The 17,487-nt window shown below is 39.5% G+C and overlaps 1 protein-coding gene across 10 annotated transcripts in view; it reads right to left on the bottom strand.

Annotated features, from left to right (window-relative positions):
- Jph1 (junctophilin 1) overlaps window positions 1-17,487 on the bottom strand; it is a 102,117-nt gene that overhangs the window by 32,308 nt on the left and 52,322 nt on the right. For all 10 annotated transcript variants that reach the window (XR_015619445.1, XR_015619446.1, NM_001106630.2 and 7 more), the window contains exon 3: window positions 4,277-4,395. Coding sequence is in view for 8 of the 10 variants with exons in the window: in NM_001106630.2 (NP_001100100.1) it covers window positions 4,277-4,395 (119 nt within the window). In the remaining 2 variants the exon portion in view is untranslated. The remainder of the gene's footprint in view (window positions 1-4,276; window positions 4,396-17,487) is intronic.

The raw sequence follows: 17,487 nt of genomic DNA, 5'->3' as shown, positions 1-17,487 counted from the left end.
CATCCCCAAACCAAGGAGACAATCCTAGTAAGCACATAAGAAGCACAGAACAGCAACTTGACAGGAAGGACCAAAAAGAAACTCCCCACAGCGTATCATGATCCAAACACTAGACACACAGGACAAAGGACAGTTATCAAAGACTTTAAGAGAAAAGATAAGTCACAGGTGATGGAAAGTCCCTCCAAATAACAGCTAGTTTCTCAGTGCAATCTTTGAGCATAGAGTAATTATTTCAAGTTCTAAAAGACCATGGATGCCAACCTAGACTACTACACCAAGCAAAATTATCAGGTACAGCTGAGGGATGAAAAGGAATTTCCACGATATAAACAGACTAAAAGGAGATATGCCACCAAACCAGCATTTGGAGAATGCTGGAGGCAGTATTTCAGATTGATGAAAGGAATGAGCACAGGTGAGAGACTAAAGAAAGAAAATAAAGGAACCAATAATTACTGAAACATAAAAAACACAAGACAGGACCAAGAACACAAACAAAAACAGCCAACAAGCTAAATGCCTGTGATCAACACACACTTTAAATAGTAATGACCTCCACTACCCCACTGAAAGGCACAGGTCAGTTAAATGGATTAAGAAACAATGTCCACCTTTCTGCTGTCTACAAGAGATTTACTTTAGCTTTGAAGATAGGTACCTCCTTAAAGAGAAAGGATGGATGAAACCATCATGAGTAAATGGGACCAGGAAGCACAAAGCTGTCACTGTTCTTATATCTGACCAATAGTCTTGAACCAAAAACTAGTTAGAAAAGATAAGGATTACATTGTAATCCAGGGAACGATTAACCACAAAGACATCACAATCCTAAACACATATGCATTTGACTTTATAAAAACCACTCTACTGAAATGAAAGACACACTCTCTCAGTCAGTTAAAAACATGCAAATCCGCTGGGGATTTAGCTCAGTGGTAGAGCGCTTACCTAGGAAGTGCAAGGCCCTGGGTTCGGTCCCCAGCTCTGAAAAAAAGAACCAAAAAAAAAAAAAAAAAAAAAACAACACACGAATCCAAAACCCCACTTTAATCACCAGACAGGTTATCTAAATAGAGAAACATCAGAACTAAATGACATTATATATGAAATAGGTGAATACAGAATATTCTGTCCAAACTCCAAAGACTATGCATTCTACTCAGGAGCCTACAGAAAATTTTCTAAAATCACACAGCCTGGTAAACACATCTTTAAAACGTCAGAAAAATTAATTCCATGTATCATTTTGAACTGTAATACAATGAAACTTAAACAGCAAAGATTGTACATAGATTCATGGAGATTAAATGAAAATGAAACCTCAGCATAGGAAAACCTCTAGGACACATGAAATAGAGTTCTATAATGGAATGTTATACTTCTAAATGCTCACATTAAAATATCAGAACACTCTCAAGCCAGGAATGGTGGTATATGCCTTTAGTCCAAGCAGTTGGGAGACAAAAAGATCTGAGTTTGAGGTCAGCCTGGTCAACACAGCAAATTTTAGGTCAGTGAGAGCTGTGTAAATAGACCCTCTTTTACCCCCACTTCCAGAAACATTGAAAACATAAGCTAGAAAACCCACAAGACACAGGAGTAGGAGACTTTTTGAATGAGACTTCATGTGCTCAGGAATTAGAGTTAATAATTGACAAATGGGACCTCATAAAACCAAAGCAAAGTCCTACAGTACAGAGCTTCCTTTGTATGGTGAAGGAAATAAGCGAGAAAAGAAGCCACAGAGTGGTAGAGAATTTCTGTACTACACATCTGATAGATGATTAATATCTAGAATATATAAAGAATTTAAATAATGAGTCCAGATAATACACAACACAGTTCTAACATGGGCTATAGATCTGAACAGAGTTCTCAAGAGGAGAAATAAAAATGGCTAAAAGAATCTCAAAAACATGTACAACATTCTTAGTGACTAGGAAAATACAAATTAAAATTAATTTGAGGTTTCGTCTTACACAGTCAGAATGGCTAAGATCAAGAAAACAACTGAACTTTTTTGTGCATAAGCCACCTTTCATGGTTAAGTGTTCCTACTACCCTTCATCAAAGAAACAGATCTTCACAGCCAATGGAGACCCATCATAGATATATCAACTTGAAAGTATATGTTGGGGGGGTTGGGGAGGGTAGGAGAGAAAGTGATATAATTCTATTTAAATGAAAAACATATTTAAAAAAGTAAAATAAAATATGTTAAAAAATATCTGTGATGCTGGAGAGATGGTTAAGAATGTATACACACAATAGAGCTGGCCTTGGTGGTGGGGGCCAGGTAAGTGGACCTGGAGTGTGGTGAATACAAAAGAGCTGGTCCCACCACTTGCCTGCAGTAAGTTGGCATGGGCTCAGGAGAGATGCCCTCGCAACCTGTGGCAGGTGGAAGAGCTGGCCCCAGGGTTATAAGAACATAGGAGAGCTGGCCCTTGCTGGCTATAGCACTTGGGCGAGTGGGTCTTGCACCTTGGCTGGGCAGCACAGTATAGCTGCCCCGAGAGTGAAGGTGTGGGCAAGCCTCTCATTGAGGGCATGAGAGTAGGAGAGCTGGCCCTGCTCCTTCCTTGCTATGGATCATGTGAGCTAGCTGGGTCAGTTCTGGAAAGACTGCCCTGGCGGTGTGGGTGCAGGAGAACTGGTAGGCTGAGGAGCTTAATTACCAACCAGGCCTTCAGGTTGCTTCAAGTTATCCCACCCAAACATCTACCCTATCTATGAACTGCTGGAACATGTAAAACGGCCTGTCCTGCAGATCCAAAACTGCAGGATCTCCAAGACACAAGGAAACAACAGGAAATCTGAGAGGAGTTCCAGTGAGGATCTAGTATTGGTAGCAGAGAAGTCAGAGACCTAGAAGCAGACTAATGACTCATTGCAATGAACATTTGTAAATAAAGATGTGTGGACAAAAGGGTATACTGTGGGACACACTGATTCCACAAAGAGATGATTTTTGTTTGCTTGTTTTAAATTTTTGTTTTTTATTTTCTTTTGGAGGGAGGTTACAAGGGCAGAAGGCAGATATAAAGGGACAGGGAGATGAGTAGGCTAGGGGTGCATGATATGAAGCTCACAAAGAATCAGTAAAAAGTTTTAAGAAAGCATGCATGTAGCTCTAGTAGAGGACCTGCAGTCATGTGCAGATATCATGCCCTCCTATAATTTAAAATAATAACAATAAAATATTTTGAAAAAGAACAAGAACTGACAACAATTGCTGGAGAAAATTTGAGGCAAGGAGAACCCTAATTACTGTTGATGGAATTTCAAATTGATACAACCACTCTAAGTTAGTATAGAGAATTCCTATCTAGTTGTAAAGCCCATGCACCTGAACAATAATTGAACTGGAATAAACTCCACAAAGGGGAAAAGTAGCATTTTCATCTTGGAGGAAACCAATAGCTAATTGTGTAGACATAAGGCCGACCCCACAGGAGAAAACTCATGCCTGGTACTGCAAATCCAGGTCCATAGCCAGTGAGGGCATGAATCCTGTAAGAAATCCTGTAAGTATACTTATCTGTATACTCAAAGGTAAGTGTAGCTCTCCCTCTCTATCAAAGCATCTTTTTGTAACAGGTGAAGACCATTACAGAGATCTACAACTGGTCAAAATGTAGAGAATAAGTAGCTGGGTGATGCCCAGTTACAACTGATCCAAATGCAGTGGATACATCCTGATGCTCAGAAGAAAAAAAAATCTCAAAAGACAATGCAGAAAGGTTGTGAGAACCAGAGGCCTAGGCTGTCTCCTGTTTGATCATAGCTCTGATACATAACGAAGGGAATGTACCCATGAACTCTAAACAGTATTGTTGTCTGAACAAGACTGTCATGATGATAATACTAGTTGACATGCTAACTGGGATGGGGAAAATTCCCCATGGTCCTACACCCAGATGAAGAGCTATAGAAGGCCAATGACTGCTGAGAGCGGGGGGAACCAGCTTCTTCCATGGATAAGTTCCGTTATAGGTTGTTCAATTTCAAGTGGTCAGCCCTGGACACACAAGCAAAGCAGATAGACACATTTGGTTATATATACACATGTGTGCATCTATGCATCACATATTTATACATGTACAACAGCGATAATTGCAGAAGTCATGTACTTTGGAAGGAGAACTTGAGGGAGGCAGGAGTGAAGTAGATGTCTTGCTCACATATGAGCTTCTCAATAAATAAATAAAACACAGGAAAGGAAAAGCTCATGCTTGAACTTGCCCCAGAAAAGGAAGAAATGAAGATTTACCTGGTTGGTAGAAATCAGGTGACAGCTCTCTGGCCACAGCTCTCGCAATGTCGCACTCCTGGCGAGCAGCCACTGCAGCTTGATCAGCAGCATCAGCTTTTGCTCTGGCATGTGCAGTCCTGCATGGGTGTGAAAAGGCTGGTGAGCAGAGAGTTATCCATGGACAAGCAAACCTCAATCTAGGGAGAGCAATGTTAATTATGATCATGGCCTGACACTTGCAAGAGCAACTTTTAGTCATACTACTAAGACCTCAGCAACAGCCACAACACAGAGGGATCACCCCAGTCCTGCTTCCAAGGTAAAAGAAAATCATGAACAAGGTCTTTACCACTGCACACTGTGTCTGGTTGTGAGAACTCAATGAACCAACCCGTCTGCTGATTTTGCATCCTATTTACCCAACATTAAAAGAAAACAAAAAGGGATGGGTTGAGCAGAGTAGGATTTGATCATATGACTTAGTTGTATGTTTATGACCAAATTCCACTGGAAGAACTGATTAAGAATCTGAATGAGGAAGCAAGACCAGGAGCCTAAGCAACAGAAACCAAGGCTACTTGGCATCATCAGAATCCAGTTTTCCCACCACAGCAAGGCCTTAATATACCAACACACAGGAAAAGCAAGATTTGGATTTAAAATCACATTTTGTAATGATGATAGAGAACTTTAAGAAGGATGCAAATAACTCCATTAAAGAAATACAGGAGAACAGAGGTAAACAAGTAGAAGCCCTTAAAGAAGAAACACAAAACTCCTTTAAAGAATTACAGGAAAACACAACCAAATAGGTGAAGGAATTGAACAAAGCCATCCAAGACCTAAAGATGGAAATAGATAAAATAAAGAAATCACAAAGAGAGACAACCCTGAAGACAGGAAACCTAGGAAAGAGATCAGGAGTCATAGACCCAAGCATTACCAAGAGAATACAAGAGGTAGAAAAGAGAATCTCAGGTGAAGAATATACCAGAGAAAACACTGATACAACCATCAAAGAAAATGCAAAATGCAAAAAGATCCAGGAGACATCTATGAATCCAGGACACAAGGAGAAGATCAAACCTAAGGATAATAGGCATAGAAGAGAGCAAAGATTCCCAAATTAAAGGGCCAGTAAATATCTTCAACAAAATTATAAAAGAAAACTTCTCTAACCTAAAGAAAGAGATACCCATAAACATACAAGAAGCCTACAGAACTCCAAATAGATTGGACCAGAAAAGAAATTCTTCCCATCACATAATAGTCAAAACAGCAAATGCACAAAACAAAGAAAGAATATTAAAACCAGTAAGGGAAAAATAGGTCAAGTAACATATAAAGGCAGACCTATTAGAATTATACCAGCCTTCTCAACAGAGGCTATAAAAGCTAGAAGATCCTGGGCAGATGTCATACAGATCCTAAGAGAACACAAATGCCAGCCCAGGCTACTATACCCAACAAAACTCTCAATTAACATAGATGTAGAAACTAAGATATTTCATGACAAAAACAAATTTACATGATATCTTTCCACAAATCCAGCTCTACAAAAGATAGTAGATGGAAATTTCCAAAAAAATGAGGAAAACTGCATGCTAGAAAAAGCAAGAAAGTAATCTCACAACAAACCCAAAAGAAGACCTACACAAACATAAATCTATCTCAAACAACAAAAAGAACAGGAAACAACAATCACCATTCCTTAATAGCTCTTAACACCAATGGACTCAATTTCCCAATAAAAAGACATAGACTAAAAGACTGGATATATAGACAGGACAGAGCATTTTGCTGTATACAGGAAACAAATCTCAGTGACAAAGACACTACCTAAGAGTAAAAGGCTGGAAAAAAAAATTCCAAGCATATGGTCCCAAGAAAAAAGATGGGATAGCCATTCTAATATCAAATAAAATCATTTTCAACCAAAAGTTATCAAAAAAGATAAGGCAAGATACTACAAGATGAATTTTCAATTCTGAACATCTATGCTCCAAATGCAAGGGCAACCACATTAGTAAAAGAAACTACTGAAGCTTTAAGGATACACTGTACCACACACAATAAGAGTGGAAGACTTCCACACCCCACTCTAAGCAAAGGACAGATCATGGAAACATAAACTGAACAGACACAGTGAAACTAACAGAAGTTATGAACCAAATGGATTTAACATATGTATGTTAACATATATATGTATGTTAAATATATATATATATAAATAATATGTGTGTGTGTGCTTGTGTATATAAAGCATTTCATCCTAAAACAAAAGAATATACCATCTTCTCAGCACCTCCTGATACCTTCTCGAAAACTGACCATATAATTGGTCATAAAACAGGATTCAACAGATACAAGAAGATTGAAATAATCCCATGCATCTTTAATAACAATAAAATCAACAGAAAGCCCACATACACATGGAAGCTGAACAATGCTTTATTCTATAACTTGATCAAAGAAGAAATAAAAAAGAAACTAAAGACTTTTTAGAATTCAATTAAAATGAAGGCACAACATACCCAAACTAATAGGATACTTTGAAAGCAGTGCTAAGAGGAAAACTCAAGAGTTCTGAGAGCCTCCAAAAAGAAACTGGAGAGAGCATACACTAGCATCTTGGCAGCACACCTGAAGGATCTAGAACAAAAAGAAGCAAATATACCCAAGAGGCAGGAAATAATTAAATTCAGAACTAAAATCAACCAAGTAGAAACAAAAAGAACTATACAAAGAATCAACCAAACCAGGAGCAGTTTCTTTGAGAGAATAAACAAAATAGATAAACCCTTAGCTAGATTAACCAGAGGATACATAGATAGTATCCAAATTAACAAAATCAGAAATGAAAATGGAATGATACCCTTCACAATAGTCACAAATAATATAAAATACCACATTGCAATTCTAACCCAGCAAGTGAAAGCTCTGTATGACAAGAACTTCAGGTCTCTTGAGAAAGAGATTGAAAGCAATCTCAGAAGATGGGAAGACCTCCCATGCTCATGGATTGGCAGGATTAATATTGTAAAAAAGGCCATCTTGCCAAAAGCAATCTATGGATTCAATGCAATCCCCATCAAAATCCCAGCTCAATTCTTTACAGAGTTAGAAAAAACAAGCTGCAATTCATTTGAAATAACAAAAAACCCAAGATAGTGAAAACTATCCCACAACAATAAAAGAACTTCTGGGGGAATCACCATCCTGGACCTCAACTTGTATTACAGAGCAATAGTGAGGAAAGTGTATAGTATTGGTACAGAGACAGGGAGTTAGATCAATGGAATAGAATTGAAGACCCAGAAATGAACCCACACACCTATCGTTACTTGATCTTTGACAAAGGAGCTGAAACCATTCAGTGGAAAAAGACCATATTTTTCAACAAATGGTGCTGGTTCAACTCATGGTCAGCATGTAGAAGACTGCAAATTGATCCATTTTTATCACCCTATACAAAGCTCAAGTCTAAGTGGTTGAAGGTCCTCCACATAAAACCAGATACACTCAAAGTAATAAAAGAAAAAGTGGGGGAAGAGACTTGAACACATGGGCACTGGGGAAAATTTCCTGAACAGAGCACCAATGGCTTATGCTTTAAGATCAAGAATCAACAAATGGGACCTCATAAAATTGCAAAGCAAGTAAGTAAGTAAAGTAAGGCAAAGGATACCACCATTAGGACAAAATGGCCACCAACAGATTGGGAAAAGATCTTTACTTACCCTACATGTGACAGAGGGCTAATATCCAATCTATACAAAGAATTCAAGAAGTTAGACTCCTTGAATCAGAGAATCAAATAACCCTATCAAAAATGGGGTATAGAGCTAAACAAAGAATTCTCAGCTGAAGAATATCGAATGGCTGAGAAACACCTAAAAAAATGTTCAACATCCTTAGTCATCAGAGAAATGCAAATCAACACAACCCTGAGATTCCACCTCACACCAGTCAGAATGGGTAAGATCAAAAACTCAGGTGACAACAGATACTAGTGAGGATATGGAGAAAGAGGAACACTCCTCCATTGTTTACCACTCCTCCTGGCATTGCAGCTGGTACAACCACTCTGGAAATCAGAAAAGTGGACATAATACTGCCTGAGGACCCCAGCTATATCACTCCCGAGCATATACCCAAAAGATGCTTCAACATATAACAAGGACACATACTCTATTATGTTCAGAGCCTTATTTATAATAGCCAAAAAGCTAGAAAGAACCCAGATGTGCCTCAACAGAGAAATGGATACAGAAAATTTGGTACTTTTATATAATGGAGTACTACTTAGCTATTAAAAACAATGACTTCATGAAATTCATAGGCAAATGGATGGAACTAGAAAATATCATCTTGAGTGAGGTAACCTAATATTCTCTCTCTCTCTCTCTCCCTCCCTCTCTCTCTCTCTCTCTCTCTCTCTCTCTCTCTCTCTCTCTCACACACACACACACACACACACACACACACACACAGACACACACACACACACACACACACACACCACATATGGTATGCATTCACTGATAAGTGGACATTAGCCTAAAATCTTGGATTACCTAAGATACAATCCATAGACCACCAAAGTGTGGATGCTTCAGTCCTTCTTAGAAAGGGGAACAAAAATATTCATTGGAGAAAATACGGAGACAAAGTTTGGAGCAGAGACTGAAGGAATGACCATCCAGAGACTGCCCCACCATGTACATACATACATACATACAGCCACCAAGACTAGATAAGATTGATGAAGTTAAGAAGGGCATGCTGACAGTAACCAGATATAAATGTCTCCTGAGAGACACAGCCAGAACAAGTCAAATATAGAGGCGAATGCTAGCAGCAAACCATTGAGCTGAGAACAGGAGAGTAGGTAGAGAAATGATTGAAGGAGCTGAAGGGATTTGCAACCACATAAGAACAATAATACCAACCAACCAGAGCTCCCTGGAACTAAACCACCAGCAAAGAGTACACATGGACAGAGCCATGGTTCCAGCTGCATATGTAGCAGATGATGGCCTCGTTGGGTACCAATGGGAGGAGAAGCCCTTAGACCTGCAAAGACTTGATGCCCCAGTGTAGGGGACTATCAGGGTGGGGAGGCAGGAAAGGGTGGGTCAGTGGGGGAATCACCCACATAGGAGAGGGGAAATGGAATAGGGAATTTATGGACGGAATGGAATTCCCTACCTGGGAATCCATATCATACTCAGCCACCAAACCTAGTAACCATTGCTGATGCCAAGAAGTGCTTGCTGACAGGAGCCTGATATGGATGTCTCCTGAGAGGCTCTGCCGGAAAGGGAATAACATTTGAAATACAAATAATAAAATATCCAATAAAAAATAAAATCTAAAAAACAAAATAAAAATGGAGACATAACAGAAAATGAGGAATTTCAAAAAATTGTTAGATCCTACTCCAAAATTCTATACTTAACACAACTGGAAAAATCTATATTAAATGAACAATTTTCTAAATAGATATCAGGTACCAAAGTTAAATCAGGATCTGATAAGCCATCTAAACAATCCCATAACCCCTAAAGAAATTGAAGCAGTCATTAAAAGCCTCCTAACAAAAAATAACCCAGAACCAGATGGGTTTAGAATTCTATTAGACCTTCAGAGAACACCTAATACCAATACTGTTCAAACTATTTCACAAAGTAGAAACAGAAGGAACACTACCCAATACGTTCTTTGAAGCCACAAATATGCTTTTACCTAAACCAGACAAAGACCCAACAAAGAAAGAGAACTTCAGACCAATTTCCCTCATGGATATCAATGTAAAAATACTGAATAAAATTCTTACAAACTAAATCTAAGAACACGTCAAAATAATCATTCATCATGATCAAGTAGGCTTCATTCCAAGGATGCAGGATTGGTTCAATAAAAGGAAATCTATCAACATAGTCCACTATATAAACACACTCAAAGGGGGAGGGCACATGATCATCTCATTAGATGCTGAGGAAGCATTTGACAAAATTCAACACCCATTTATGTTAAAAGTCTTGGAAAGGTCAGGAATTCAAGGCCTATACCTAAACATAGTAAAACAATATACAGCAAACTAGTTGCCAATATCAATCTAAATGGAGAGAAAGTTGAAGCAATCTCATTAAAATCAGGGACTAGACAAGGCTGCCTACTCTCTCTACTTATTCAATATAGTACCCAAAGCCCTGGCTCAAGCAATTAAACAACAAAAGGAGGTCAAAGAAATACAAATTGGAAAGGAAGAAGTCAAAATATCACTATTTGCAGATGATATGATAGTATACTTGTGGACCCCACAAGCTCCACCAGAGAACTCCTACAGCTGATAAACAACTTCAGCAAAGTGGTTGGATATAAAATTAACTCAAATAAGTAGCCTTCCTCTACTCAAAGGATAAACAGACTGAGAAGAAAATAGGTTAATGATACTCTTCACATCAAATAATATAAAATACTTTGCTGTGATTCTAATGAAGCAAGTGAAATATTTATATGACAAGAACTTCACATCTCTGAAGAAAGAAATTGAAGAAGACCTCAGAAGATGCAAAGACCTCCCATGCTCATGGATTGGCAGAATTAATATTGTAAAAATGGCCATCTTGCCAAAAGCAATCTATAGATTCAATGCAATCCCCATCATTCCAACTCAATCCTTCATAGAATTAGAAAGAGCAATTTTCAAATTCATTTGGAATATCAAAACTCTAGGATAGCGAAAACTATTCTCAACAATAAAAGGACTTTTGCCTTCCAGTTTCACCTCTGCCCACAGCTGACTCCGTGTCACGGCTCTCAGTGCCCAGATCCTGCTGGGAGAGAGCTGGACTCTCAGAAGTGCTGACACACATAATAGCTCAGGTGAGACCACCACTTCTGCTCAGAGGGCCTCTCCCAGAGCCTTCAGGACATAGGAATTGAGGCGCAGTCTGGAGCATGATCCTTCAGGTTTCTGTCTGTGTCTAGAACTGACCCTCTGCCATAGCTCTCTGTGCTTGGATCCCACTGGGAGGGAACTGATCTCCCAGGAATGCTGACATACCTGAAAGCACAGATGAGACCATTACTTCCACTCAGAGGGACCCACCTGGAGGCCTCAGGACACAGGAAGTCTGGGACAGTCCTTCCAGTTTCCATCTGCACCTGGATCTGACCCTGTGCCACAGCTCTTGGTACCCAAGTCCCACTGGGAGAGAGCTGACAAACAGGCTTACAGGAGGGTCAAGCCACTGTTAGAGACAGCAAGACTAGCTAACAACAGAGATAACAAGATGGCGAGAGGCAAATACAAGAACCTAAGCAAAAGAAACCAAGGCCACTTAGCATCGTCAGAATCCAGTTCTTCCACCATAGCAAGTCCTGGATACCCCAACACACCAGAAAAGCAATATTCTGGTAGAATTGCAAGCTGGTACAACCACTCTGGAAATCAGTCTGATGGTTTCTCAGAAAATTTGACATAGTACTACCTGAGGACCCAGCTCTATCACTCCTGGGCATATACCCAAAAGACATTCCAATATATAGCAAGGACACATGTTCCACTATCTTCATAGCAGCCTTATTTATTTTCCAGAAACTGGAAAGGACCCAGATATCCTTCAATAGAGAAATGGATACAGAAAATGTGGTACATTTACAAAATGGAGTACTATTCAGCTATTAAAAACAATAATTTCATGAAATTCTTAGGAAATTGTATGGAACTAGAAAATATCATCCTGAGTGAGATAACCCTGTCACGAAAGAACACACATGGTATGCATCCACTGATAACCTAAGATACAATTCACAGGCCATCTGAAGCTCAAAAAGAAGGAAGACCAAAATGTGGATGCTTCAGCCCTTCTTAGAAGGGGGAACAAAATATTCAGTGGATGAAATACAGGGAGAAAGACTGGAGTAGAGACTGAAGGAATGGCCATCCAGAGATGGTCCTACCTGGGAATCCATATCATACTCAGCCACCAAACCTAGTAACCATTGCTGATGCCAAGAAGTGCTTGCTGACAGGAGCCTGATATGGATGTCTCCTGAGAGGCTCTGCCTGAGCCCTGCTGATACAGATGAAGATGCTTGCGGCTAACCATCAGACTAAGCATGGGGACCCCAACAGAGTTAGAGAAAGGACTGAAGGAGTTGAAGGGGTTTGCAACCCCATAGGAAGAACAACAATATCAACCAACTAGACGCGTCCCCCCGCCACCCCGAGCTCCCAGGGTCTAAACCACCAACCAAAGAGTATACATGGCTCTAGCCACATATGTAGCAGAAGGTGGCATTGTCTGGCATCAATAGGAGGAGAAGCCTTTGGTCCTGTAAAGACTCGTTTCCCCAGGGTAGGGTAATGCCAGCGTTTTTAGTTGGCAGTGGGTGGGCAGAAGGGGAGCATCCTCATAGAAGTAGGGGGAGGGGGTGTTGGAGAGGTGATGGACCAGGAAATGGTATAGCATTTTAAATATAAATACATAAAATATCCAATAAAAAATTGACTGAGGAAAGGCTGCCTAGTGGCAAAAAATGAACAAAACTGATACCATTAGTGCTGGCTGATTCTCATATATGAATTCCCCTGCTGTGGTTATTTTAGGCCTTCAGCATAAAGCAACTGGACATGTTGCTGGGATGAGGCCTAACCTACCACTGGTTCTCACCAGTTTGCTGTGGAAAAGGCTATCTACTTATTTGATTTAAATTAGAAGTTATTTGTGTGTGTATGTGTGGGTGCTTATAGGATTGTGAATAGATCAGAGAACAACTTGTGGGAACTAGTTCTCATTCTACAATGTGGCTACTGAACTCAGACCTTGGAATTGCTTTTCTATGCTGAGCCATCTTCCTGGCCTTGTCTTTGCCTATTTTTTTTCCCTTTAAAAATGGATCTTGAATGAAGTAGAAAGGAGCCAATGAAGCGGAGCTGGTAAGGATGGAATGAATCTTTTGGTTTTTCTCCCCTCCATGGTCCAGCCTCATACATTAAAAATCTCACCTGTTAGAGGGGAGAAGGGGCTTCTTGGGCTGCAATGATAGCCCAGTTAGTAATATACTTGTCCTGCAAGCATGAAGACCTGAGTTTACTCCCCCAAAGTGCACAATAAAAAGGAAAGAAAAGCCAGGTATTATGGGACACATACACTTATAATCCTAGTGCTGGGGAAGGTGGTAACAAGCAGGTCCTCGGGGCTCACCAAGTTACAGTCTTGTCAGAGACCCTGTCTCAAAAATGAGGGGGGCATCTTTCCTTTGCCAGAGAGAGAGAGAGAGAGAGAGAGAGAGAGAGAGAGAGAGAGAGAGAGAGAGAGAGAGAGACTATTCTTTGTTGGAAACCCAAGGCATGAACACAGTACTTACTGAGAGCCTAACTTACACATAAATGAATGATGATTCCTTAGGAATAGATGGACTGTCAGTTAAAAATAAGTGAACTGAAGAATGTATTGTATGAAAAAATCTATTTTCAATTAAAAAACTAGTACACCAGAAAACTGTAAGAATGGTAAAGAGAGCATGGCTGTCAGGGTTCAGTAGGGAATGGGAAAGGTAGAGCAGAGGGGTGTATCTAGGGGAGAAACAACTCCATGTGATACTGTAGTGGATGTTATACATGTGCCAAAGCTTGTAGGAGATACATAATCAGGGATGCGTGCTAATCTGAGCAATGAGCTTTACTCGATGAAGTACAGGCATTTATGTGAACAAAGGATGTTACTGTAGATGCATCAATATTACTTCATCACTTACATCAAATTTACCCAAAATGTCAGACAAGGAAGCTTCATGTGGGCTCAAGGTGGGGAGAAAATGTGTATAAGAACACTCCAGTCTCTGGTCAACTAAAAACTGCTTTAAAAGGAATCAATTACAAGCAAAGCAATTACAAAATTGAGCAGGTTGTGTATTTGTATATTTAGGAACACTGAATGTATGGTTGCATATATTTATCTACATCTATACATGCATGCACACATACACATACATACATACATACATACATACATACATACATACATACATACAACAAAGAAAAAGAACCATGTACTTGAGAACAAAGTAGATATATGGTACGGACTAGAAGGAGAAAAGGGAGGCAGGGGAGTTACATAATTATAACTTCAAAAGCAAAAAGTATTAAAATGAATGTGTCATTCATTTATCTAGATAGTTATTTTTATATCATGTGGGGTATTTCTGATTGTTTCTGTCTATTGGGAATTATTAATTTGAGGTGAAAATAAAAGCAAGAGTTTTTATGCTTGGTTGCAGTGACCTTGTAAGACACTACTATCCTTGTTGATTTGAGAAAGGGGGGATTGAGTCTAATTCTAGGCTTGAGAACCAGTCTATATCCCTTGTTCACATTCTTTCAGCTTCTCATTTCCTTTTTTTTCCTTCCCAGGGTGATTTTCCACTTTATCTGCTATTCTCAACTACAGCCTAATTATGTCTAGGCACCATAATTAATGAAGCTGTAAGAGTACAGCCATGATCCCTTATAATGTGATTTCTTAGCACTTCAATAAATCTATAAAACTAAACAATGTATTTTGATACAATTGCAACACACTTCTGTCAAGCCAAATACAATGGAAATAGTATCTCTATAATGTCTTATAATTTGTCAAACTTGAGAGTAGACTACAGCTTACCCTTCCTGTCAACACCTCTTGGAAGCACAGAGTTAATGAAGCTTCATTCATTACTCTTGTACCTAACTTACCTTTTCACTTGCTCTTCTCTAAAGATCCAGCCGGAATGACCCTCTTTGTCTAACTTAGCTATGGTGTCAGTCAGGACTACTTACATCTGGCCAGATAAGGAAGACCACATCCACTCCTATACCCAGAGACACTGCATAAGAACTTCTGAAGGTTCCAACCATGAGAAATGGAGAACATTCCAGCTTCCTGGGGTCAAGGTCACTGGCATGGTTAGACTTTGGAGGTAGCCTTGGCTCTTGTGTGAACTCATTTATTTAAGTCCCAAGGGTAGTCCCAAACCTACAAATGGCTGATCAGACTTACTGCTGTTCCTGGGGTAAGGGTCAGAACATGCAGTCTGAGGAAATCACCTGAAGGCACTTAGCACTGCTGCATTCACTACTTTTGTATCCTAACTTAACTTTTTCACAGCTACTGGAGCTGGTTGTATGGAAACACACAGACATTTACAGAGACAGACAGACAGATAGACAGACAGACAGACACACACACACATGGCCCTTTTCATTTCTTAAGACTCTTGATATATACAAGTCTTTGGCTCTTCACAGTTTCAATCTACACATATTATTATCACACATTTTCCCCAATGATGTAGTTATGAAGTAACTAGGAAGTCACACCTATGACTAAGCCAGCAGCCACTGACCTCTTAGGATGTCACTTTTGCAAGTCTACCATGTTTTAACTTTAGGATGAACCATTAAGAACAAGAGTGATTCCCTTTTGTAAGTCTACAATGCTTTAATTATAGGATGAATTGGCTAAGAACAAGAGCAATTTCTGGATGCAGAGACCTGGTGGCTGGCTTGTCTTCTCTCTTGGACACAGCTGCACGAATAGCCAGAACTTCCAGATGCTACATATTACTCGCCATAAGAGTAATTATAAGGTAGTTTTCTAATCAGCAACTTGAATTCTAAAGTTACTCTATTCTGAAGAAAATAATCATTTCCTCAATTTAAAATTTTAAAGAAATTTAATTATGGGATGTTCCTTAAATATAACAGTGCTTTTACAAAAAGTACATTCTACTGTTGTCCCCTTAGAAAGACTCAGTATTTACTTTTCTAAGGAACACGCATGGCCCTTAGATGCCTACCCCACAGCAGGCTTTTATAGATAGAACTAAGGAAAATTTGAATCCAGAAGGAAACATGATTTTGCTAAAGGTGAAACTATCTTTGGTGTTTACCAAGTTGCTACTTCTACATTTTACCCATTTTCTTCCCAACAATAAAATGCTTTGAAAATACACTGCTTTTTAAAAATGTCTTATATAGTAAGCCATGGAACTCTTAAAACTTGATGGCAAAGGCCACCATCTGATAGGTTCAGGGTCTGTCCTTGATATTTTCTATGTCCAAATGTCTAAAGAATATTATTGTTCAGGTACTTTAAAAACAGGAGGAACTTGCCAGTGGAAACCAAGTCTTGGTTCAGAACCACACTGCTCTGCCAGAAGCCAGACTCACATGTGCTTGCCTTCCTTGGGTTCTGCTGTGGCAGAGCTAGGCCCTCCAGTTCTCTCCCACTAACACCCCAGCCAATTCTCATTTCCTCTGACTCTCTTGGAAATGGCTGGCAATAACAAGAAATTACTTCTTGGGCTATAACATTATGGGTGATAAAATGCAGAAGAAAAATGACCTATTGGCCTTTCTTTTGGATGGTGACATTACTCATTTATGTAAGACCTCGATTTGAGAAAACTAATTATCTCATGTAGAGAGTTGCAGGACTTGCAAAGAGGAAATTAGTCTGTGGAGCAAGGACTACTCTGGGTAGGGACAGAAAACAACTGGCTCTGCAGACTTAGGTAAAATTGGGGGCTTCATTCTGAGGCACTAGCACAGAGTAAGCAAATCAAGTCTGAATTTGGTCCTCCAATTAGACTGGCCCAGCAAGACTCATCTCTTATATACTTGCCAACTGTCACAGACAATGAGAATGTCAATCTAGAATGCACAAGATCTTGCTGCTGTCCCACCCTGCTTCAGAAGACCATGTCTGAGTTGTCTTCCACCTATGAGTTCTTGAGTGTTAATGTTCTCCCCCTTAAAAGGTCTTAAAAACCAACAAAGAAAACAGAACAAGACCCACAGTGGTAACTTCAGGACTGAGTTCTTAGGCTCTTACTTTAACCAAATAATTTAACAGTGAATTATTAATTTAACAACTTCCTTTTACCTGAAAGTAATAGCAAGTTATTTATATATAACACAGGACATGAAAGGGCATAATATTGAGTTACTTAGCTATAACACGGACATGAAGGGGCATAGTGCTGTTAGTGAAGGTTGCTGATACTTCCGGGACTTAAACCTTTGCACAATGTGTTAGAAGAAATGAGCCATTGAAAGCATTTAGAGTTAACATTTAGGCCAAATCCTTTCATAGCCTCAAGTGATCCTTGCCAATGAGCTTACAAGTGAGAACATGTTTTGTATCTGAGAAGCGTCTACACACTGCAGTAGTTAG

This window comes from Rattus norvegicus, chromosome 5, assembly GCF_021556685.1.
Source record: "Rattus norvegicus strain SHRSP/BbbUtx chromosome 5, alternate assembly SHRSP_T2T, whole genome shotgun sequence".
In the NCBI taxonomy this organism is placed as follows: Eukaryota; Metazoa; Chordata; class Mammalia; order Rodentia; family Muridae; genus Rattus; species Rattus norvegicus.
This window is presented reverse-complemented; position numbering and strand designations above follow the sequence as displayed.